The sequence below is a fragment of the Danio aesculapii genome, chromosome 7 (genome assembly GCF_903798145.1).
Source record: "Danio aesculapii chromosome 7, fDanAes4.1, whole genome shotgun sequence".
NCBI lineage: Eukaryota > Metazoa > Chordata > Actinopteri > Cypriniformes > Danionidae > Danio > Danio aesculapii.
Genome location: NC_079441.1, coordinates 40732260 through 40755867, shown reverse-complemented (window position 1 = coordinate 40755867; position 23608 = coordinate 40732260). Strand labels below are relative to the sequence as shown.

At 36.6% G+C, this 23608-nt stretch overlaps 1 protein-coding gene and 1 long non-coding RNA gene across 2 annotated transcripts; both read left to right on the top strand.

Moving 5' to 3' along the window:
* The first annotated feature begins 10505 nt into the window (after nucleotides 1-10505).
* LOC130231480 (uncharacterized) lies at nucleotides 10506-13543 on the top strand. Its single transcript, XR_008838043.1, has 4 exons — nucleotides 10506-10590; nucleotides 12013-12236; nucleotides 13101-13174; nucleotides 13245-13543. It is a non-coding gene; the product is annotated as an uncharacterized LOC130231480 (long non-coding RNA).
* Nucleotides 13544-16012: 2469 nt separating this feature from the next.
* dnaja2a (DnaJ heat shock protein family (Hsp40) member A2a) lies at nucleotides 16013-21933 on the top strand. Its single transcript, XM_056460780.1, is given in 8 exon segments — nucleotides 16013-16149; nucleotides 17017-17076; nucleotides 18972-19119; nucleotides 19122-19197; nucleotides 19389-19469; nucleotides 20266-20399; nucleotides 21557-21753; nucleotides 21916-21933. Coding segments are annotated over 8 exon segments (792 nt in total). The 5' UTR covers nucleotides 16013-16071.
* The last annotated feature ends 1675 nt before the right edge of the window (nucleotides 21934-23608 follow it).

Sequence of the window (23608 nt, the reverse complement as noted above, 5' to 3'; positions counted from 1 at the left end):
CACTGAGCCATCCTAGTGCCAGATGGAAGATCATGGGCACGTATGTACATACTGTATATAGTTATAGAATAAGTTTTCAATCAATCAAATTTGACTTTTCATTCAAGTTTTATCACATTGCTGGATGTTTTGGTGATTGTCCGTGCTGCTGATATTCGGCTCTTGGGTTCTTTTGGATGTTGACATACGTTTAGCAAGGTTTTCTAGGCGGTTTCTTGCGTGTTGCTGGTCTCCTCTGAGTGGTTTTTGGCACATTAGTGGTTGTTGTTAGGGTTGTTAGTGTTGGCTGTTGGGTTAGGGTAGGTTAGGGTCCCTCACACGGTTTGCAGCTTGACGTGCTGTGAGGGCTTGTGTGCATCAGTGATGCTGAGAGCTACGCCACTGGTACTTCACAGCTACCGGTAGGGTCACCCATAGTGGACAGGTCTCAGCTGAGATGCCCGACCAAGACAAACCACCTGATTCTGGACAGCAGAAGATTGGCCTGATGCTCCAGACAGAAGATGCCACCTGAATGACCGGAAGAAACTTTAAAATTACAGCTTATGTGGAGTTACAGATGGACCAATTCAAGATACTGTTAGCTCTTCTCTAGATTATATAACACACACACACACACACACAAACACTCAAACACACACACACACACACACACACACACACACACACACACACACACACACACACACAAACACTCAAACACACACATACAAAAAATAGAATAAATCTTACAGATGGTAAGAATTAAATATGTATTAGTAAAATATGTATTAGTTACCTTAATTTAAAGCATATTTTAATGCTTTGTAAAAAAAAAAGCACTTTTCAGTGTCTTGAAATGGGTGAGTTTCACTAAAACACATGAATGAAATGAATAGATTGTGTCGTCAAACATGTAATACTTACGGCCCTGAAGAAAAATAAAAACAAGTGACCACTTAAAAAGTCATTATTGGTTATCCTGAATTAAATTCATGCAAATTATTGCAAAAATTATGTTTAATATTGTAAAATTGACTCAAAATTACCACCGAAAGAAGATTTCAGTTCATTATTGTGTTAAATGTGAAAAGAAGCAAGCTAGTAAACGTTTACAAAAATGGTCCACACACTCAGAAATAAAGGTACAGGAGCTGTCACTGGGGCAGTACCTTTTCAAAAGATACATATTTGTTCCTGAAGGGTCCATAATGGTACATCAAAGGTACTTTTTAGGTACATTTGGGTACAAATATGCATCTTTGAGGTACCATTGTGGATTCTTTGGGTACAAATATGTATCTTTTGAAAAGGCACTGCCCCAGTGACAGCTCCTGTACCTTTATTTCTGAGAGTGTACAATACAGAGAAATTCATACAGATTTAAATGGCACAAAAGTGTGTAAATGATAACAACATTATTCTGTGTGTGTGAACTATCCCTTTATTTCACAGAATAAAGTTTCTTGTACTTTATTGCAGTTTAATATGAAAAAGTGTGATTTTAATTACAAATTAAAATGATCCTCAAAATAAGAATCTAAATCTTCCAGCAGGTGGTAGTAATGTCTAACGAGTGAGACGATCAGCTCAAACAACTGAATCATTCAACAAAGAAGTAAAGCGCTGTCTGGACTGCCTAAAACAGGGATTTGTTCAGAAAGTAGACGCACAAAAGATCTTTTGAGGCTATTAAGGTAGTGTTTAATGTGTTTCTCTGTACTTTTTTCATTGTTAAATAATAAAAGAAAAGTATATTTGACCTAATTTTCAACATGTGTATTCTCAAACCTCTGAGTGGCCATGAGCGTAAGATCTGAGTTCAGAGTTTTCATTTAAGAATTATTATTGACCCAGAGATTACTAATACTATATTACTACTACTATTAATGAGGAGTGAGGCCAGACAGTTTAAAATAAGTGGAGCTTGGTGAAATAGGGTTGGGCTTTAGTGCCTACTCTTATACTCTTAAAAGTGTATAATAACTAGTTTCTTATATTTATGATCTCTGATAATTCAGTAATTGATTTAACGAGTGACATTTTTGAGTATCCAATCCTCATTTTTAAATAAATAAAGAAATAAATTGCAAAAATGTGCAGTGAATCTGAAATCATTCACTTTGCCACAAGGCTAATAGAAAACTGACATTGTCATTCAGCAATAAATATATAATTACAAGCATTTGTTTAAACTGATTCTGATAAAAAAAAATTATTTTTTCTTTATTAAGCTAGAAACAATAGCAACAACAAAAACACAATGGAAATATGACAACATAAACTAGGTGTGTATTTACTTTATAACAGGCTGTGGTATGCTGATTGGCCATTCAATTATTGGCGATCACTGCAGTAACTGATCCACACAGTGGCCATTAACTAGCTTGAGTCGTTGTTTATTTAAAGACGATTTATTATTTTAATATAGGAATAAATGCATAATTAGAAACATATCTTGGCTTGGTGAAATTAAGCTGCATTATTCACTCCTGTAGAAAACTCTTTACAGAATAAAAATGCTAAATCACTCTCTCCCAGTAGCTGGCGCGCACAGATCAGTAACGATGACCAGTGCAGAATCTACACATTTGATTAAATAAAGGGAAGTAAAAGTAAACTGAATTAAGCCCATTAATAAAAAAAAAATAAGTTAAGATGCTTAATAACTGCAAATAAACACAGGTCTAAATAAGCCATACTCTAAATAAATAAATAACTAACACATACTTTCACATAACTTTCCTTAAATAGTAGCAAAGTAACACATTTAGCTACCTTTTAAGTCAAATCAGATTAAATAGTCAGCTGGACTAATTTTTCAGCTTTCAAATATTTTTGTCTGGACGGGCCAGCCTTCAGTCTGAGTGGGCCAGTGCCACCCTGGCCCTTATGTAGCCTCGCCACTGCTATAAGTTATCTCTATATAATACTGTTGACCTAGTTTGTTTACAGTGAATGACATCCAGTGTTTTATAATTGTTGCAACACATTTTAAAAATCCAGTTTTCTGTGTCAAGCAGTCAGATTAACTGTTCTGTTAGAAACAGCTGGAAATGAATTAGAATGGATTTAATACACGTCAGATTCCTCTCTAATGAAATAAACTATTCTCACTGAATTTCTCCAGATGCAGATACCCAAAGCCATCTTCCTGGTGCATGATTGTTCATGAGGCACTCATCAGTACAGCAACACAAATGATCTTGTGCGCAGGAAGAAGTTCCTCAGACAGGAAGTGGAGAGTAGTACTTTGGGAAGCCCTGCTGCTGCTGCTGCTGCTGTTTCTAGAGCACCTGCAGTCCAGATACTGGATCTCTGCTCACCTGCACTCGACTCAACTCTGATGCAGCACCAGGTGGGTCCTCATTCACTGTCACTCTGTGGTTTTGACAAATAAAAGCTTTTGGTTACTGTAACTACCCGCCGGTTATAAAAACAGTCCACGCTTCCCAAATACTGATGTCCATGTGTTTAGTTTATTGAACACAGTGAAAACTAAAAGATAAAAAACCAACCAAATGCTGCACACAAACACAAATCAAAAGCACATCAAAGTAAACAAATAATATACAGCAATGTTTAGTTTACCGTGTTGGCCTGATAACCAGCAGTAGATTAAGCAGGAACATTTAACAGGTGCCTGCATTGAGATCTCACTATGCTGTCCATACAAACTCTCGCAGGTTAAATCAATCAAGGAAGATCATGTGACCTCCAACTCAAGCCAACCGGAAACAAGAACATTTATACCATAAACATAAACCAATACGCTTTTAAATAGTGAAATATAAAAACAATGAACAACCAAAAAATACAAGCTGACTGATCAGCGTCAGCAACAGTTACCTTTGGATTTAGCCTGTTTCACACACTACATGGCATTCATTGTAAAATGAAGTCAAAATGATTAGCCCTCCTGTAAATTTGTTTTCTTTTTCAAATTTTTCCTCAAAGGATGTTTAACAGAAGAAGGAAATTTTCACAGCATTTCCTATAATATATCGGCTAGAATAAAAGCAGATTTTATTTAAAACAAACACTTAAGGTCAATATTATTAGTTCTCTTAAGCAATATTGTTTTCGATTGTCTAGACCAAACCAATGTTATAAAATGACTTGCCTAATAACCCTAACTTGCCCAATTAACTGAATTAACCTAGTTAAGCCTTTAAATTGCACTTTAAGCTCAATACTAGTATCTTGAAAAATATGTAGTAAAATGTTTTGTGCTGTCATCATGGCAAAGATAAAATAAATCAGTTATAAGAAATGAGTTATTAAAACTATTATGTTTACAAATATGTTGAAAAAAAAAACCTTCTTTCCATGAAACAGAAATCCATTAAACAAATATATTTATAATATGTGTATAAGTTACGCTCATATAAAATGCAATGTACAGTACACACACCGGCGACTTTATTAGGTACACCGTACTAGTAATGGGTTGGACCCCCTTTTGCCTTCAGAACTACCCTAGTCCATCGAGGCATAGATTCAACAAGGTACTGGAAATATTCCTCAGAGATTTTGGTCCATATTGACATGATAGCATCACGCAGTTGCTCCAGATTTGTCGGCTGCACATCCATGATGCGAATCTCCCGTTCCACCACATCCCAAAGTTGCTCTATTGGATTGAGATCTGGTGACTTTGGAGGCCATTTGAGTACAGTGAACTCATTCGCCTGTGCGAATTGTAGCCTCAGTTTCCTGTTCTTAGCTGATGAAAGTGGCAGCCGGTGTGGTCTTCTGCTGCTGTAGGTCATCTGCCTCAATGTTCGACGCTCAGAGATGCTCTTCTGCAGACCTCGGTTGTAACAAGTGGTTATTTAAGTAACTGTTGTCTTTCTATCAGCTGGAACCAGTCTGGCCATTCTCCTTTGACTTCTGGCATCATCAAGGCATTGCGCCCACAGAACTGCCACTCACTGGATATGTTCTCTCATTCTCTGTAAACTCTAGAGATGGTTATACATGACAATCCCAGTAGGTCAGCAGTTTCTGAAATACTCAGACCAGCCCGTCTGCCACAACAACCATGCCACGTTCAAAGTCACTTAAATCCCCTTTCTTCCCCATTCTGATGCTCGGTTTGAACTACAGCAGATCGTCTTGACCATGTCTATATGCATAAATACATTGAGCTTCTGTCATGTGATTGGCTGATTAGAAATTTGCATTATTAGAGCAGTTGGACAGGTGTACCTAATAAAGTGGCCGGTGAGTGTACACTACATCTGCCACAACAGATGCACGCAGAACATTTTTTTCATCCATATCTGAAATTTAGTGTCATGAAAGTAATTTTAAACAAAAAGAGGACGATTTACTTGCGAACGGCTTGCATGCTTTAAATATTTCATATCGATGACAATGTGAACTCAAGTTTGATTGTATATCTTTAGCAGTTACAGATTTCAGACATGAAATGTGTGAAAAAGGCTCAGAATAAAATGTAGATATCAGTTTAAAATGAATAACAACAAGCTGTTTGTCCCTTCAGACTAAGAATAATGAATAATGCTGCCCTGAAGATCAGCAAGTTTCTCTCACTTGACCAGTGTCTTCCTTCAGAAGGTAATGATCCTGCAGTCATCCAGCATGGTAGTGAGATCCAGAAGTAGATTCAGTTGTATTGTCATTGCAGATTGTGATGGAAGCTCCTACGAGAAGCTTGAGTTTGATCCAGAATGGCTGGCCATCTTGAAATCGACAGACAACCTTCAGAAACCATCCCACAGTTACTGGAACCCTCCGCTGGACAACAGACTACACAGCAGATACAAAACCCATGACAATGATGATAACAGCTGCTCATTTTCTGAAAGCTTTCTGATACCACATATTGGTTTCTATTTCTAAGTATTTTAGCATCCTGTTTCTCTGCTTCTTTCAGGTGGGATTTCAGTCCATCAGACAGACATCTACATCCTGGTGCAGGGCAAAGTGGACAGACTTACAGGGAGGAGATTTTTCAACTTCCTTTGATGAAATTTCAGAAGAACTGCATTTATGGCAATTAAATGTAAGACAGTATAAATGACTTTATCGTCACTTTTGTTCAATATAAAATATCCTTGTTAAATAAAACTTCATTTAAAATGTTCTTTGACAAAAGGTGGTAAAGATATACTCGCTCCTAGCTGTTCAGTATTGTACCATTATATTTTTCATTTCTTTAGAATGTTAGCTTGATAGATGGTGTTTTTCCAAATAAAAAAATCAACTGGTCGTGTTAAAATCAGAGATTTGAATCATTTTAGATATTGTAAATTTCTCTGGTAATTATTCTTTAGTTTTTGTTTTATGTTGTGAATTACTGGGGACATTTTCTAAACGTAGAAATGACATTTAAACATGTCTCGTTCTCTTTTTTTGCTTAAAATAATAAGATAGTATCAAGTTTTCGGACATGCTCATTTTAGTCAACACAGTACTAATGTTTTAGCTTTAGATGAGCTAAGTAGTCAATTTACCAGCCTTGATTTTCAGTCACAGTGAGTTTTTCCTGACAGCTGCCTTTTTCTGAAGAAATGCTCTAAATGACAATATTTTTACTTGACATGTTGCAGAAATGTTATCAGACTTATAGAATAAAATGCAAGTGAACATTTTACTTAAACCCATAAATTCAGAGAAACTGGGTCCTCGGTCTCCTGTTTCTTCCACCACATCTGTATTTAAATGGGATTATTATTATAAATAAAGTCCATTCATTATCAACATCATTAAATATAACATCAAACCAAAATATTAAATCAAACAAATGTGAAATTAAGAAGAAATGTAAAAATAAAACACTTGAAGCAAATATTTTGGGTTAAAGGGGTACGACCCACAGAAGAGTTGGGATTCCTTTATCAAATGACAAATGTATGTTTGGATCACAGAAATAAAATGAAAAAGACAGAATCAATAAACTATGAATAGTTTTACTGCCATTCTTCACGTATGAGCGGGCGCCGCCATTGTTTTTGGCTGGAGACTTCCTTTCTCGTTCACATAGATTTTTAGAGGTTAAAAACAGCTCGTTATGCTGCTTGATGCTCTGATATTTTCTTGTTCTTCTTTTTATATAAAGTCATGAACACACTTGTTTGTAGAGAAGGTAGTCAAAGTGCCGTAGGCTCAGCTCAGGTGAAAACACTGAACTGAAGAGGAACCAGAATGAAGGAGAAGACCAGAGAGACCCAGCACTCCTGACAGAACCCAGCACAGCAGTCCCTCTGGTTCCAGCTGATGACACAATACACACATCAGTCAACAAGATCACACACACGCCATCACTCCTCATTCAACTGACTGAAATCTTAGAGCGTTCTCAGGTTAACAATAGCTCAGCCCATCCCAGATTGTGGCTATTTTAAGGCAGTGTTGTGGAACTGATTGCCAATGGGTTTTTTTATTTTTATACATTAATTTAGTTCCTTAAAAATGTAAATAATTTTATGAGCATCCCCTTTGGGTCACATCACCACACAGCTGTCACAGCCCCCCAATTTTCTAAAAATTATATTTTCGTTGTTTTATCAGGGGAAGATTTCAACTTGTATTGCATAATAATTTTAGAGAAATTTGATTCATAAATGCAAAGTGCCTTAAAACAAAGTCACAGTAAATCTTTAAAGTTGTTAAAATCAAAATTAGGATGAAGACTGTTTAGTTTATTGAAACAAAATGAAATGCGGAAAAAACCCTGTAGTGTCATTTCTTGACTGTGTTTGTCTATTCTATGTTTTAATTTATTTTTATTATTATCTTATTGGTTTGATTATTATTTGTGCTCTGTTCTGTAAATGTAGATGAAAATGGTCGAATTTTGCCTTGTTGTATTTGTCTTATACTGCAATAAACAAATTAAAACACGTGACCAGATTTCTGACGTGGAAACGTTCAAGTTCAAAGGTCAAAATATCATAATAAAGAAAAACGGGGACAATATTTATTTATCTAGGTATATGGGCCCTCTGTTATTATACCTAATGTTTATTAAGAGATTTTCTGTTAATAACATTTAAAAAAAACTGTATGGTACAGACAAACAGCTCGTGCTGCTCTAATTGACTTAACGCTGAAATTGTGTACATTTAAATGACCCTCGTCATTCTGTCACCATGGCAACTTGAGTTGGTTTACAAATCCACACAACTGTCTACTCTGATCATCCTGCTACACAACTCTGAACAAATCTCCTGTTGGCTGAGTTTCATCTGTTTGGGAAGTTGTTTTGAAGTTGACACGATGACACTGCGACGCTCACGCAGGACCAGGACTCGCCCCGGGCACCTCAAGGACTTCTTGCTGGAGGCAAGGCCGGACACTTCCGTGGAGGAGCGACACCTGAAGAACGCGGCTGTCCTTCCTGTCCTCCGTCCCGCAGCCTCAGTCTCCCCAGTGGGTGAGTGTCTGCAGGAGGAGCCGCTCTCCATCCACAGCCGGAGTGTGCAGGAATATCAGCACATCTACCGCAGTGTGATGGACTCCCCTGTGAAGAGACGCGCTGGCAGATACACCCTCCAGCAAGGATTAGAGGTAAAGCAGCGCCTGTGGGAGAAGCTGGACCGACCTGCGCTGCTGGAGACAGAGCAGCCTGATGGACGTGTGGTCATCACGGAGATCAGGTCCGAGTCTAGCGTCCCCCCTCAAATCGTGGTGGACATCAGCAAGGAGCCACTGCCCAAGGAGCCCCGGAGGAAGAGGCCCAGGCACTGAGCCATCCTAGTGGCAGATGGAAGATCATGGGCACGTATGTACATACTGTATATAGTTATAGAATAAGTTTTCAATCAATCAAATTTGACTTTTCATTCAAGTTTTATCACATTGCTGGATGTTTTGGTGATTGTCCGTGCTGCTGATATTCGGCTCTTGGGTTCTTTTGGATGTTGACATACGTTTAGCAAGGTTTTCTAGGCGGTTTCTTGTGTGTTGCTGGTCTCCTCTGAGTGGTTTTTGGCACATTAGTGGTTGTTGTTAGGGTTGTTAGTGTTGGCTGTTGGTTTAGGGTAGGTTAGGGTCCCTCACACGGTTTGCAGCTTGACGTGCTGTGAGGGCTTGTGTGCATCAGTGATGCTGAGAGCTACGCCACTGGTACTTCACAGCTACCGGTAGGGTCACCCATAGTGGACAGGTCTCAGCTGAGATGCCCGACCAAGACAAACCACCTGATTCTGGACAGCAGAAGATTGCCCTGATGCTCCAGACAGAAGATGCCACCCGAATGACTGGAAGAAACTTTAAAATTACAGCTTATGTGGAGTTACAGATGGACCAATTCAAGATACTGTTAGCTCTTCTCTAGATTATATAACACACACACACACACACACAAACACTCAAACACACACACAAACACTCAAACGCAAACACACACACACACACAAACACACAAACACACACGCAAACACACACACACACACACACTCAAACACACACACACACACACAAACACTCAAACACACACACACAAACACTCAAACGCAAACACACACACACACACAAACACACAAACACACACGCAAACACACACACACACACACACTCAAACACACGCAAACACACACACACACGCAAACACACACACACACACACACTCAAACACACACACACACACACACACACACACACAAACACTCAAACACACACATACAAAAAAATAGAATAAATCTTGCAGACGGTAAGAATTAAATATTTATTAGTAAAATATGTATTAGTTACCTTAATTTAAAGAATATTTTTAATGCTTTGAAAAAAAAAGCACTTTTCAGTGTCTTGAAATGGGTGAGTTTCACTAAAACACATGAATGAGATGAATAGATTGTGTCGTCAAACATGTAATACTTAAGGCCCTGAAGAAAAACAAAAACAAGTGACCACTTAAAAAGTCATTATTGGTTATCCTGAATTAAATTCATGCAAATTATTACAAAAATTATGTTTAATGTTGGAAAATTGACTCAAAAATTACCACCGAAAGAAGATTTCAGTTCATTATTGTGTTAAATGTGAAAAGAAGCAAGCAAGTAAACGTTTACAAAAATGGTCCACACTCTCAGAAATAAAGGTACAGGAGCTGTCACTGGGGCAGTACCTTTTCAAAAGATACATATTTGTTCCTGAAGGGTCCATAATGGTACATCAAAGGTACTTTTTAGGTACATTTGGGTACAAATATGCACCTTTGAGGTACCATTGTGGACTCTTTGGGTACAAATATGTATCTTTTGAAAAGGTACTGCCCCAGTGACAGCTCCTGTACCTTTATTTCTGAGAGTGTACAATACAGAGAAATTCATACAGATTTAAATGGCACAAAAGTGTGTAAATAATAACAACATTATTCTGTGTGTGTGTGTGTGAACTATCCCTTTATTTCACAGAATAAAGTTTCTTGTACTTTATTGCATTTTAATATGAAAAAGTGTGAATTTGATTACAAATGAAAATGATCCTGAAAATAAGAATCTAAATCTTCCAGCAGGTGGTACAACTGAACAACTCAAACAACTGAATCATTCAGCAAAGAAGTAAAGCGCTGTCTGGACTGCCTAAAACAGGAATTTGTTCAGACAGTAGACACACAAAAGATCTTTTGATGCTATTAAGGTAGTGTTTAATGTGTTTCTCTGTACTTTTTTCATTGTTAAATAATAAAAGAAAAGTATATTTGACCTAAGTTTCAACATGTGTATTCTCAAACCTCTGAGTGGCTATGAGCGTAAGATCTGAGTTCAGAGTTTTCATTTAAGAATTATTATTGACCCAGAGATTACTAATACTATATAACTACTACTAATAATGAGGAGTGAGGCCAGACAGTTTAAAATATGGGGGTAGCTTGGTGAAATAGGGTTTGGCTTTAGTGCCTACTCTTATACTCTTAAAAGTGTATAATAACTAGTTTCTTATATTTATGATCTCTGATAATTTAGTAATTGATTTAACATTTTTGAGTATCCAATCCTCATTTTTAAATAAATAAAGAAATAAATTGCAAAAATGTGCAGAGAATCTGAAATCATTCACTTTGCCACGAGGATAATAGAAAACTGACATTGTCATTCAACAATAAATATATAAAAACAAGCATTTGTTTAAACTGATTCTGATACAAAATGTATTTTTTCTTTATTAAGCTAGAAACAATTGCAACAACAAAAACACAATGGAAATATGACAACATAAACTAGGTGTGTATTTACTTTATAACTGGCTGTGGTACGCTGATTGGCCATTCAATTATTGGCGATCACTGCAGTAACTGATCCACACAGTGGCCATTAGCTAGCTTGAGTCGTTGTTTATTTAAAGACGATTTATTATTTCAATATAGGAATAAATGCATAATTAGAAACATATCTTGGCTTGGTGAAATTAAGCTGCATTATTCACTCCTGTAGAAAACTCTTTACAGAAAAAAAAATGCTAAATCACTCTATCCCAGTAGCTGGCGCGCACAGATCAGTAATGATGACCAGTGCAGAATCTACACATTTGATTAAATAAAGGGAAGTAAAAGTAGACTGAATTAAGCCCATTAATAAAAAAATAATAAGTTAAGATGCTTAATAACTGCAAATAAACACAGGTCTAAATAAGCCATACTCTAAATAAATAACTAACACATACTTTCACATAACTTCCTTAAATAGTAGCAAAGTAACACATTTAGCTACCTTTTAAGTCAAATCAGATTAAATAGTCAGCTGGACTAATTTTTCAGCTTTGAAATATTTTTGTCTGGACGGGCCAGCCTTCAGTCTGAGAGGGCCAGTGCCACCCTGGCCCTTATGTAGCCTCGCCACTGCTATTAGTTATCTCTATATAGTACTGTTGACCTAGTTTGTTTACAGTGAATGACATCCAGTGTTTTATAATTGTTGCAACACATTTAAAAAATCCAGTTTTCTGTGTCAAGCAGTCAGATTAACTGTTCTGTTAGAAACAGCTGGAAATGAATTAGAATGGATTTAATACACGTCAGATTCCTCTCTAATGAAATAAACTATTCTCACTGAACTTCTCCAGATGCAGATACCCAAAGCCATCTTCCTGGTGCATGATTGTTCATGAGGCACTCATCAGCACAGCAACAAAAATGATCTTGTGCGCAGGAAGAAGTTCCTCAGACAGGAAGTGGAGAGTAGTACTTTGGGAAGCCCTGCTGCTGCTGCTGAGTTTTTAGAGCACCTGCAGTCCAGATACTGGATCTCTGCTCACCTGCACTCGACTCAACTCTGATGCAGCACCAGGTGGGACCTCATTGACTGTCACTCTGTGCTTTTGACAAATGAAAGCTTTTGATTGCCTTCAGATTAAGCCTGTTTCACACACTACATGGCATTCATTGTAATATGAAGTCAAAATGATAAGCCCTCCTGTAAATGTTTTTTTTTTTCAAGTTTTCCCAAACAGAAGAAGAAATTTTTCACAGTATTTCCTATAATATATTTTCTTCTGGGTAAAGTCTTAATTGTTTTATTTCAGCTAGAATAAAAGCAGATTTTATTTAAAACAAACATTTGTATTATTAGTGCCCACAGAACTGCCGCTCACTGGATATTTTCTCTTTTTCAGATCCTTCTCTGTAAACTCTAGAGATGGTTATACATGAAAATTCCAGTAGATCAGCAGTTTCTGAAATACTCAGACCAGCCCGTCTGGCACAACAACCATGCCACGTTCAAAGTCACTTAAATCCCCTTTCTTCCCCATTCTGATGCTCGGTTTGAACTACAGCAGATCGTCTTGACCATGTCTATATGCATAAATACATTGAGCTGCTGTCATGTGATTGGCTGATTAGAAATTTGCATTAAAAGAGCAGTTGGACAGGTGTACCTAATAAAGTGGCCGGACAGATGCACGCAGAACATTTTTTTTCATCCATATCTGAAATTTAGTGTCATGAAAGTAATTTTAAACAAAAAGAGGACGATTTACTTGTGAACGGCTTGCATGCTTTAAATATTTCATATCGATGACAATGTGAACTCAAGTTTGATTGTATATCTCTTGCAGTTACAGATTTCAGACATGAAATGTGTGAAAAAGGCTCAGAATAAAATGTAGATATCAGTTTAAAATGAATAACAACAAGCTGTTTGTCCCTTCAGACTAAGAATAATGAATAATGCTGCCCTGAAGATCAGCAACTTTCTCTCACTTGACCAGTGTCTTCCTTCAGAAGGTAATGATCCTGCTGTCATCCAGCATGGTAGTGAGATCCAGAAGTAGATTCAGTTGTTTTGTCATTGCAGATTGTGGAGGAAGCTCCTACGAGAAGCTTGAGTTTGATCCAGAATGGCTGGCCATTTTGAAATCGACAGACAACCTTCAGAAACCATCCCACAGTTACTGGAACCCTCCGCTGGACAACAGACTACACAGCAGATACAAAACCCATGACAATGATGATAACAGCTGCTCATTTTCTGAAAGCTTTCTGATACCACATATTGGTTTCTATTTCTAAGTATTTTAGCATCCTGTTTCTCTGCTTCTTTCAGGTGGGATTTCAGTCCATCAGACAGACATCTACATCCTGGTGCAGGGCAAAGTGGACAGACTTACAGGGAGGAAATTTTTCAACTTCCTTTGATGAAATTTCAGAAGAACTGCATTTATGGGAATTAAAAATGTAAGACAGTATAAATGACTTTATCGTCACTTTTGTTCAATATAAAATATCCTTGTTAAATAAAACTTCATTTTAAAATGTTCTTTGACAAAAGGGGGGAAAATATACTCGCTCCAAGCTGTTCAGTAGAAGACAATATAAATCACTTTATCATCAGGGGACTTTCTCTGCTTTTGATTCTGATTGGAATGTAATACACATTAGCTTTTGTAAAGCAGCATGTTAGCTTTTGAACAATGATTATTGTGAATCTAACTTCAATATGGAATCTAGCCTGACTATGGTGTGAGTTTGGTTTCCTGTCCAAGAATCTGTACAGATTTTAGCATTGATGCTGAAATTCTTCATGAGCAAGCAATGTTAAGAAAGCAGCAAGTCAACAAGGAAGATTTTTTTCTTGATGTTTTCAGGTTGATAAAGTGTTTTTTTGTTTGTTTACATTTTTTAAATATTTAATTGGTTTTATAAAACAGTAATAAATCATAACGATTTACTTTCAGAAGTTGTAGTGATACTTCTTTTTAAGTTTCCCAGGTCAAAAAGAAAGTGCACATGAGTGCACGACAGATATACTTAAATTCAAGTACATTAAGTACAATCTTTTTTATTTGTACTAAACTGTAATATACCCTATGAATATACTAATTAAAAGTATACTTTTACTTAAGCACCACTTACAAAGTACAACTATGAGAGTATACTAAATACTTCCGATATTTAAATAGATTTTTAGTACATAGCAGTAGTGCACTACTTGTTAGTTATTATTGTATTTCTTAAAAGTACAATTTTACTGTTTTCTCGAGATATACATAATTATACTACGTTTATGTTCAGTTGAAAATATTTTAGTAGTGTTATTTGTTAAATCTGTATCTTTCCAATGGGCTACTTAAATAATCCTAAAATAATACACTAATTACCAATCCCCAAAAGTTTTCTAAAATACATGTTATGTAACAGCACTTACATTATGTTCCTATAGTGTTTTATTTTAATGCACTAAATGTATAGTTGGCGAAAAGGTGGCTCACTTGTTATCACTGTTGCCTCGCAGCAAGAAGGTCGCTGGTTCGAGTCCTTTGTGGGTCTGTTGGCATTTCTGTGTGGAGTTTGCATGTTCTCCCCGTGTTGGCATGGGTTTCCTCCGGGTGCTCCGGTTTCCCCCACAATCCAAAGACATGCGCTATAGGTGAATTGGCTGAACTAAATTGGTTGTAGTGTATGTGTGTGAATGTGAGAGTATGGATGTTTCCCAGTACTGGGTTGCGGCTGGAAGGGCATCCGCTGTGTAAAACATACACTGGATAAGTTGGTGGTTCATTCTGCTGTGGCGACCCCTGATGAATAAAGGCCCTAAGCTGAAGGAAAATGAATGAATTGTATAGTTAATATGCTAAAAGTTGAGTCTTTAGTGCTTCTATAAAAAGCAAGATTGTCTAAGTGTACTCATCTGTGCTATCCCAGATGAAAAAGAGCAGTAAAAAATGTTTAATAAGTAAAATGATTGTAATAAAGCATAAATACAAAAAATCTATTTAATAAGTAACTATTACCCTCTGTCTGGTGCCTCAGGCATAAAGTGATAATATCCCAAGTCAACTGTACAGTTGTGTAATTTTAGAAAATACTTTTTTTAAATGTTCAATACAATGGAAATCAGGTCTTGAAATTAATAATAAACTGTCATTCTTTATTATCTTTAGATACAGACAGACTCGTCTTTTTAAATTACTGGGTTATTGTTTTCCGGGAACAGTTTTGTTTCTAGAGCTGGAAATTTTATGTGTAATGATAATTCTCACCAACAGGTGGAGCCATAAATATTGACATCCAATCCCAAAAGCCCAAACATAAAAGAAAATAACATTTCAAAGCTGTATTCAGTTTGTGAAAAAAAAAAAATATATAATGCATTCTGAACATGTCGACAGTTTAAAATATATACATATTAAATCAAGATAAATACTACATATATGTTGTATTGTTTACATAGAGTGTAAAATATATAAAAATAATAAATATGATTATTTATCGTATTTTTAAAATGTGTTTTATTTAACTTACCGACTTGAAAGTATGTATTACTTGCTATTGCGATTAGTTTGGATTTGACCTGAAAACATATTTATAATTATAAAAAGTATAAACACAGATAATAATATGTCAGAGTTTATTGACATGTTGACCACTTAACAAGGAAATGTCCCAGGATCAGAAGTATGCAGATTACGCACATTTTATTTAGATATATTATTTACTGCTTTTTATAGCAGCTAATTTAAAAAGTACCTTAAAAGAAAGTTGGCGAGGAATATTTCCCCCCTATGGTGACTGACATGTGCCGCGAGAGGAGGCGCGTGTGCGGGGGTTAAAGTTGACGCTTCCGGCCGGTGTCTCTCTTCAGCTCTCCGCTTCCCGCAGACAGTCCTTCACTCCTCACAGCCATGTCCAACGTCGCCGATACCAAACTATACGACATTCTCGGGGTCTCCCCTTCGGCCTCCGAGAACGAATTGAAAAAGGTACGCTTTTATAAGTCTCGTCTTTCACTTCGGTGCTTGTTTGAGAATGATAATTGGTTGGGTTTTGTATGCGAAACAGGAAGAGAGTGGAGGATTAGCATTGAGCTAAAGCTCGTCGTGAGTTTGGCCTAGCGGTGTCTATAGTTACCAGATCGCAGACAAAACCGATGTAATGCCGTGCTGTTATGGATTTGAATAAAGACAGTTTGATGTATCTTTATGTAGTCATGAGTATATGTAACTTATACATTCAATTTAAGTCTTACATTTTACAACTAAAGGCAGTCGTTGTTTTTGTTGGCTAAAAACACTGTTAGCATCAGTTCACAGTGTGGCCGGTGTGTAGGCCTTGTTTCTGGGCTTTTCCATTTACATGTGAGTCATGACGCCACGAAAGGCCTGTACTAATAATTTCATACTAACTAACATTACATCCTAACTAACACATAATGGCGATTTGTTTTCTTTGTTGGTGACATTTAGTCACAGTGCGCAGAGAGGTTTCAGCTAACGTTACGGCGTAAAACGTACAGACCATCTGATAACTCAAACTTACGTAAAATAATCAGATTAATAACGTGCGGTAGCAGCAATGGTTTAGTAGTTTGTAACTTCGTGTTTTGTATTTTGATCAGTCGATCCGTTCAAGGCTGCGCTTCTTAGTTACTTATCAGCACCTACATCCTGACTCTTGGTTCAAGTCTTTCGGCTGTTAAACGTATGTTTGCTAGGATATTCAGGCAGGTGTTACTCGTTTTGCTTTGCCATTTTGGAAAGAGATATTGAGATGGTTGTGGAATGTTGTATTGTTGCGCTACGTGCTTTCTGAAGTGAAACTAATCTTCTGAAACCATTACTATATTTCAGGCTTATCGCAAATTAGCAAAGGAATATCATCCTGACAAAAACCCAAATGCCGGAGACAAGGTAAGGGCATTTAATCAATACTTCGCCAACTATAAAACAATAATCAGATGGCAGACAGGAAGTTACTATGATGTTCAAGGGAAAGTTGAAGAAAAATAAAAATGTACTCGCCCTCAAGTGGTTACATAATGAGTTTTTCTTCTTTAACAAGATTGTAGCAGAAACAAATACTATTAAAATTAACGGCGACGTGTTTCCAGCATTTGTTTTATTCACAAAGAAATGTCAAACAGGCTTGTGACCTGTGATTGGTGAATAAATGTGAAGAATTTTAAATTGTCACTGTGTAAAAAGGGGGTGATAATTTATTTATTAAATTATAATTGTACAAACTGCATTTCCAAATAGCTTAACTGTTGTATTTGTTTTAAATGTGTATTTTAAATGTGAGTTGTTTCACCTTTTGCAATGTCGAAGTTTTGTTGGGTTAAACTTGTAATGTAGGCACAAACTTCTTGGGGTAATGTCGATGTTATTTTGAAATGGGGCTGGGCGATACAGGAAAAAAGATTACTATCATGTTTAGTATCATTCGGTATTGATGATTATTATATATTTTTTGTCCATTTTTGGAATATTAGGATTTATTTATTTAGCGGTTTTATTTAAATTTACCAGCATTACTAAAGCTGATAGTTTTAATAGTCAAAAACAAAAAATAAAATAATATATAATATTTATAATATAATAAAATAACCTTGTGTTAAAGTGACTCAAACTTAATAAATAAAATCTTTCAGATGGGGAGCTAGTGGCTGGGATGCACAAGGAAAGAAACCAAAAAGCCACTCTGGTGACATCCTAGCATCTTTTTTGATTTACAATTTTACTGTTGCTTGTCACGGCACTCATTTTCGTGTGTGTTGTTCTTCTGACCTGAGGTGACAACCCAACCGGAGTCCCCTTACATGTTCATCTAAAAGCCTGTGAAAAGTGCAAGCATGTGGATTCGGTTTCCCTCACCATTTTCAATGCGCTTTGGTAAAACTTTCTCATACATAGCAGTTGTCTTATGCATTATAGGCTTTTCATTATAGAGAGAAATAGCAGAAAGACTGCTGTTCAGTAAATTTTTTTTTTTAAAGGATAAACCGATCTCATTAATAGTTAACATGCTTTCACTTTCGTATTTGACATGAAACGCACATTTACTTGTAGAAATGACATCGCTGATCCCGCCCTACTCAATTTTCTTTTCAAATAGCCATATATATATATATATATATATATGCCTATTAAATATTCGTAATACACTGTGATATAGCCGGGCTCGGATCGTATTGCTTTCTCACTACAATCGATCCACTCCAGAGTTCTTTTCAATCGAGCTGAGACCACCTCATTCAGGCGATCTCAAACCGATTGTTGCTGGATTCACATATGCCAAACTAACTGGAAAAACGCGCCAGGTTCCGAAACAAAAGTCAAGGTTTGAAAGCACCCAGGATCTGCCATTATTACCGAAATGTATATATTGCATACAAAGTGTGAAGCAGATTGGTTAGTTCTGCTTAAATGAATCGTGGTGCGCACACAGCATTCTGGAAAGTTGAGATGTCTTCAACTAGGTGCGTCTAGAAAATGCGACCGTGTCATTTGCGCACCACTTGCGTATCGCCAAGCCGTGCACCTCGATTGGAAATAACTGTAAGCTTATTATTGGCGTTCTTCCAAGGCATGCGCTATAGCGCTTCATACCGAACAAATTATTTTTTATAGTTATTGACAATGGTGTTTGGTCAATAAATACTGATGCTATTTTATCAGCCCAGCCCTATTTTGAAAACAAATAAAAGTTTAGTTTTAAACGGGGTTAATTAATGTTATTAACATATGTACTGTATCACTGTACGGCAGAAACTTTGCTTTACACTAAATTATCTTTTCATTTACAGTTCAAAGAGATTAGCTTTGCCTATGAAGTACTTACAAATCCAGAGAAGAGGGATATGTATGACCGCTATGGGGAACAGGGTCTGCGAGAAGGTGGCTGTGGTGGAGGTGGGATGGATGACATCTTTTCCCACATCTTTGGCGGTGGTCTGTTGGTTTCATGGGTGGACAAGGCAGGAGCAGGAACGGAGGGCGGCGGAGAGGGGAAGATATGGTTCACCCACTGAAGTAAGTGAAACCACAAGACTTCCACTTTTATTAGAGATGACCGTAGACTGCTTGAGTGGTCGCCTTGACCTTTGCCTGTTCCTTTTTTTTTTTTTTTTTTTTTTAAATATGTCAAATGTTGATTTTTGGAGTTGCATCAGATAAAACGTGTCTTGGAATATTCTTTAAGAGCTTTCTTTTTTTTCCCATAGGGTGTCTCTTGAAGACTTGTACAATGGAAAAACAACCAAATTACAGCTGAGCAAGAATGTTCTATGTAGCACTTGTAATGGGTGAGTAAGATTTCTTTGACTTTATGGGTATTTTCATGACAATTAAGGAAAATTAGCTTTGTAATGATGAGTGTATCTGTTTCTCTTTCTTCCACCACACCCAATCATTTTGATACAATCCTGTGTTTTATGAGTCTCACAAGTTACTAGGTTGTGAAATCCGCTTAAGCTAAACTTACTGAACTTTTTCTTGATTGTCCCACTGTTGTGATCATTGCAACACAAACTACAGCATATGACTGTTTTTCAATTCATGTTTATTTATATAGCGCTTTTACAGTGTAGATTGTGTTAAAGAAGCTTAACATAGAATTAGATTGCAGAGACGGCACTTTCTTGTGGAGACCAGTCTTGTCAGGTTACCTTGAAGGAACACATTCTGAAAGAGGAGAGAGTTCTGAACCATATCCTTGTGAGAATAAAGATGCTCGCTATGTTTCTGCTGTCCCCGCAGTTTATGTAAATGAGTCTGCATATGTGGTTGTCTGTCAAATAAAAATGATTAAAGCACATTCATATTTAAGAGAAGGTTTTAATGTTTTCATGATTAATCCTATCCACACGTGACCCACCAGCAGCTAAACGGAATATACTTTTTGATTGCCAGACCAACAGATTACAAGTGCTACCTGTGGATTTAACCAAGATCTAATATTTTGGTGGTGGTCTTCTGTAAATATTGGTCAATCTATTGTAGTTTTCTTCTAAAAAAATATAATTCCAATGTACATGAAAAGATGAAGCACTATTGCTATTGAAGTTCTTTTTGCACAATCTCTCCCTTTTGTCTCCGCAGTCAAGGTGGGAAGTCTGGTGCGGTCCAGAAGTGCACAGCCTGCAGAGGGCGTGGCATGCGTATTATGATCAGACAGCTGGGTCCTGGAATGGTCCAACAGATGCAGTCAGTGTGCACTGACTGTAATGGTGAAGGTAAGAGACTCTAGTACTTTGACGGTCATGATTGAGCTCTGAAAGGCTACGTTCTAAAACACACACTTTATTAGCTTAAAAGTGAAAATCACATCTAAGCTTTAAGAAAGGCAAGCCTGTAACCTTTAGCATAAATGTTAGTTATTCCTCTGGCAGTTAAGACAAGGCCATTTTTTATGGTTGACAGTGTAGCAGCACAGGCTGCTGAATACACAGCTTTTTGTAAAAAAATTACTTCTTCTAGGAAGCCTGCAGAGGGCGGCGTGTCTGCTTTGAGCATGTTTGTCCATTAGTTTTATGTTGACCTAGATTTTTAAAGTTTACACTAGTCAAGCTCTTTTATTCGAGAACTCTGTGACGATTTTGTATGCATTGGGAGACCGCAAATGGCACTTCTCATCTCTTTGTATGATCTCAGGAAATAGTGACTTGACTGTTCCACAACGGGGTATATGTACACGGACTTTTAGTTTCAGCCAGCACTTTCAGTGAACTGTCTTTCCATTATAAAATTGGCACGTTTAAGGTCTGATTTCTTTAAAAATCTGTGATCCTCGCTGCCTGATAGATATACGATATAAAGTGGGTGTCAGACCGGACAAGAAGCACTGCATTAAATCCATTTACCTGCCATGTCTTTAAAATATGACTGTTTATTTTACACCAGTATTTCAATGGAGTTTCTGCACCAGACTGCTGATCCTGAAGGCGCTAGTGGTTACACTGTCTTTCATCTCGTTTTAAGCTTCAAAAGTGTATTGTAATTACAATACAAAATGGATACTGTAAAAGGAACATTATGAAATGGAAAATAGTCTTAAGCCTTCACTGGACTTTTATCATTGGCTGAAAAACACTAGCTGTGCATAAAGCCCATTGACTGTCATTAGATATCAAGGCTTTAACGCAATTTGGTTATGAAAGGCACTTGTGTTCCAGTTGGTCGGTATGTTTCTCCAGTCGTGGAGATATGGACTCTGCATTATCTCAAAGTGATATGTAGGTTTCTGATGCTGATGGGACACAATGTTGTCATTACATCCGTATTATATAGAGAACACAACCCCCACTCCTGTTTTTCTGAAGTAAAAGTATCAAATTTCGAATGCATGTCCGTTTTATAGAAAGATTTTCTGAATGTTTGTTTCATGCTTCAGGTGAGGTGATCAGTGAAAAGGATCGCTGCAAAAAGTGTGAGGGGAAGAAGGTGATTAAAGAGGTGAAGATTCTGGAAGTGCATGTTGATAAAGGCATGAAGCATGGACAGAAGATTACTTTCGGAGGAGAGGCTGACCAGTCACCTGGAATAGAACCTGGAGACATTGTTCTGGTCCTGCAGGAGAAAGAGCATGAGGTACGTCAGTGATCTTTTTAATTTGGTAACCGTGACAACTACTGGACTGGTATGTTCAACAGCTTGTCCAGGGATGGTGTTGACAATGTCTGTACACAAACGTTCTGAACTTTTAACAATAGTGAATTAATGTTGTCTATGAAACTTTACCTTTTTATACAGGGTTTTCACAATTCTTGAATGTACTTGAATTTCAGACATATAGATTTAAGGTCTGGAAAGTACTGAAAAACAAACATGGGTCCTTGACAGTGATTGAATATAAATTTGAAATGAAGTTTGTTTAATAAAATTCAAAGTTTTTTTAAACTGTGTAAAATTTTGAAAATGAGACATTCAAAACGTCATCATTACTTACTATATATATATACACACACACACACAAATACATTCCACACATGTATACAAAATATTAAATTAACCCTGTCAAGGTTAAATTATGGATAATTTGTCTTTGTGGAGAAAGCCAGCAATTAACTCCATTTCTTTTCAAAGATCTCTTATGTAGTTGAAGTGTATGTGCTATTTTTTCCATTTCCTTAACTTCTGCTATTATTTTTAACCATTCATCATTAGTTGGTGGTACTCTTGACATTTTATTGTCAACATTAAGCGTAAGTGAAATGTTAGGTACAGTAAAGAAAATCAGTAAAGATTCAGTTTTGTTTTTTTTTTCCTTTTTAAATGTTTTAACTTTGGGATTTTTCTGCTCTTATAGACTGTGCGTGTGTATGGGTGTGTTATAATACTAATCATTATAATAATAATAATAGTTACAATAATACAATTAAACATTCACCAGATGTGCAAATACAATAACCTCTTTGTTTGTGACTTTTAAATTGTTACCTTTTTTTAAATCCATTTTTTATATATATATATATTTTTTTTTTTTCTCTCTCTTTGACTAACTTTAATTCAATTAAAAATATAGTTTATTTTTAAAATTACTTTTTTTGTGTGTGTGTGAAATCACAATTTTACCAGTTACTGTAATTTTTGTGTGCATCAGGAATGGAGTTCATGCATTTCATATTCTATCACATTATTTTACAGCAACATTGAACACTTCTGTCATGATCAACCTTTTATGTATTTCATTCTAGTCTGGTGTGTTCTAGAGTCACTAGATGTTCTCCTTTTAAGGCACTTGTGCATGGCATTAATGTTACTGTTGTATGGTATCTTCGTTTAACATGGTGAACAAAGCACCGCTTTAAGCATCTTCAGTCAAAGTCAGCTTTATTGTCAATTCAACGACTTAGGTGCATAATATTAATACAAAAATTACACACACAATCTAAAAATATATGTAAAAATAAACATTTGTAAGCAATACAAACTTATCTTAGCTATTCCAACACTGTTTGTGGTCGTCTTTTTCGTGGAATCTATTAATTTTCATTAATCTAAGCACAAACTGCCATGATTCAAAATAAGAGTAAATGAGATGCATTTATTCATCTCACATGGTTTAATGCATCATTGCAGGCTTTGAATATTGTTGTGCTTGTGTTTTTGTAATTAAGATCAGGTCACTGCATTTAAAACTATTCAAAAAAAAAAAATAAAAGTTTGTGATCCATAAGGCTACTTAAGCTGGGTAACCAATTTAATTATCAGCCCTCATCAGAGAGGTACTTGTACAGTGCTGCGGTTCGAACAATCTGCCTGTCGTACTGCTGAGATAAAGCAGATTGCAGTGAACGTGTGCCATGAACAGGGTGCTTTACTGTCCTCTTCCTCACAGACTTCAGAGTATGTCAGGCTATCACTGATGGGGCTTATTGTTGAAGCATAAGTCAGCTGATTTTTATCTGATCTGTTGTTTTCTTGCAGTAAATTTAAAGCTTTG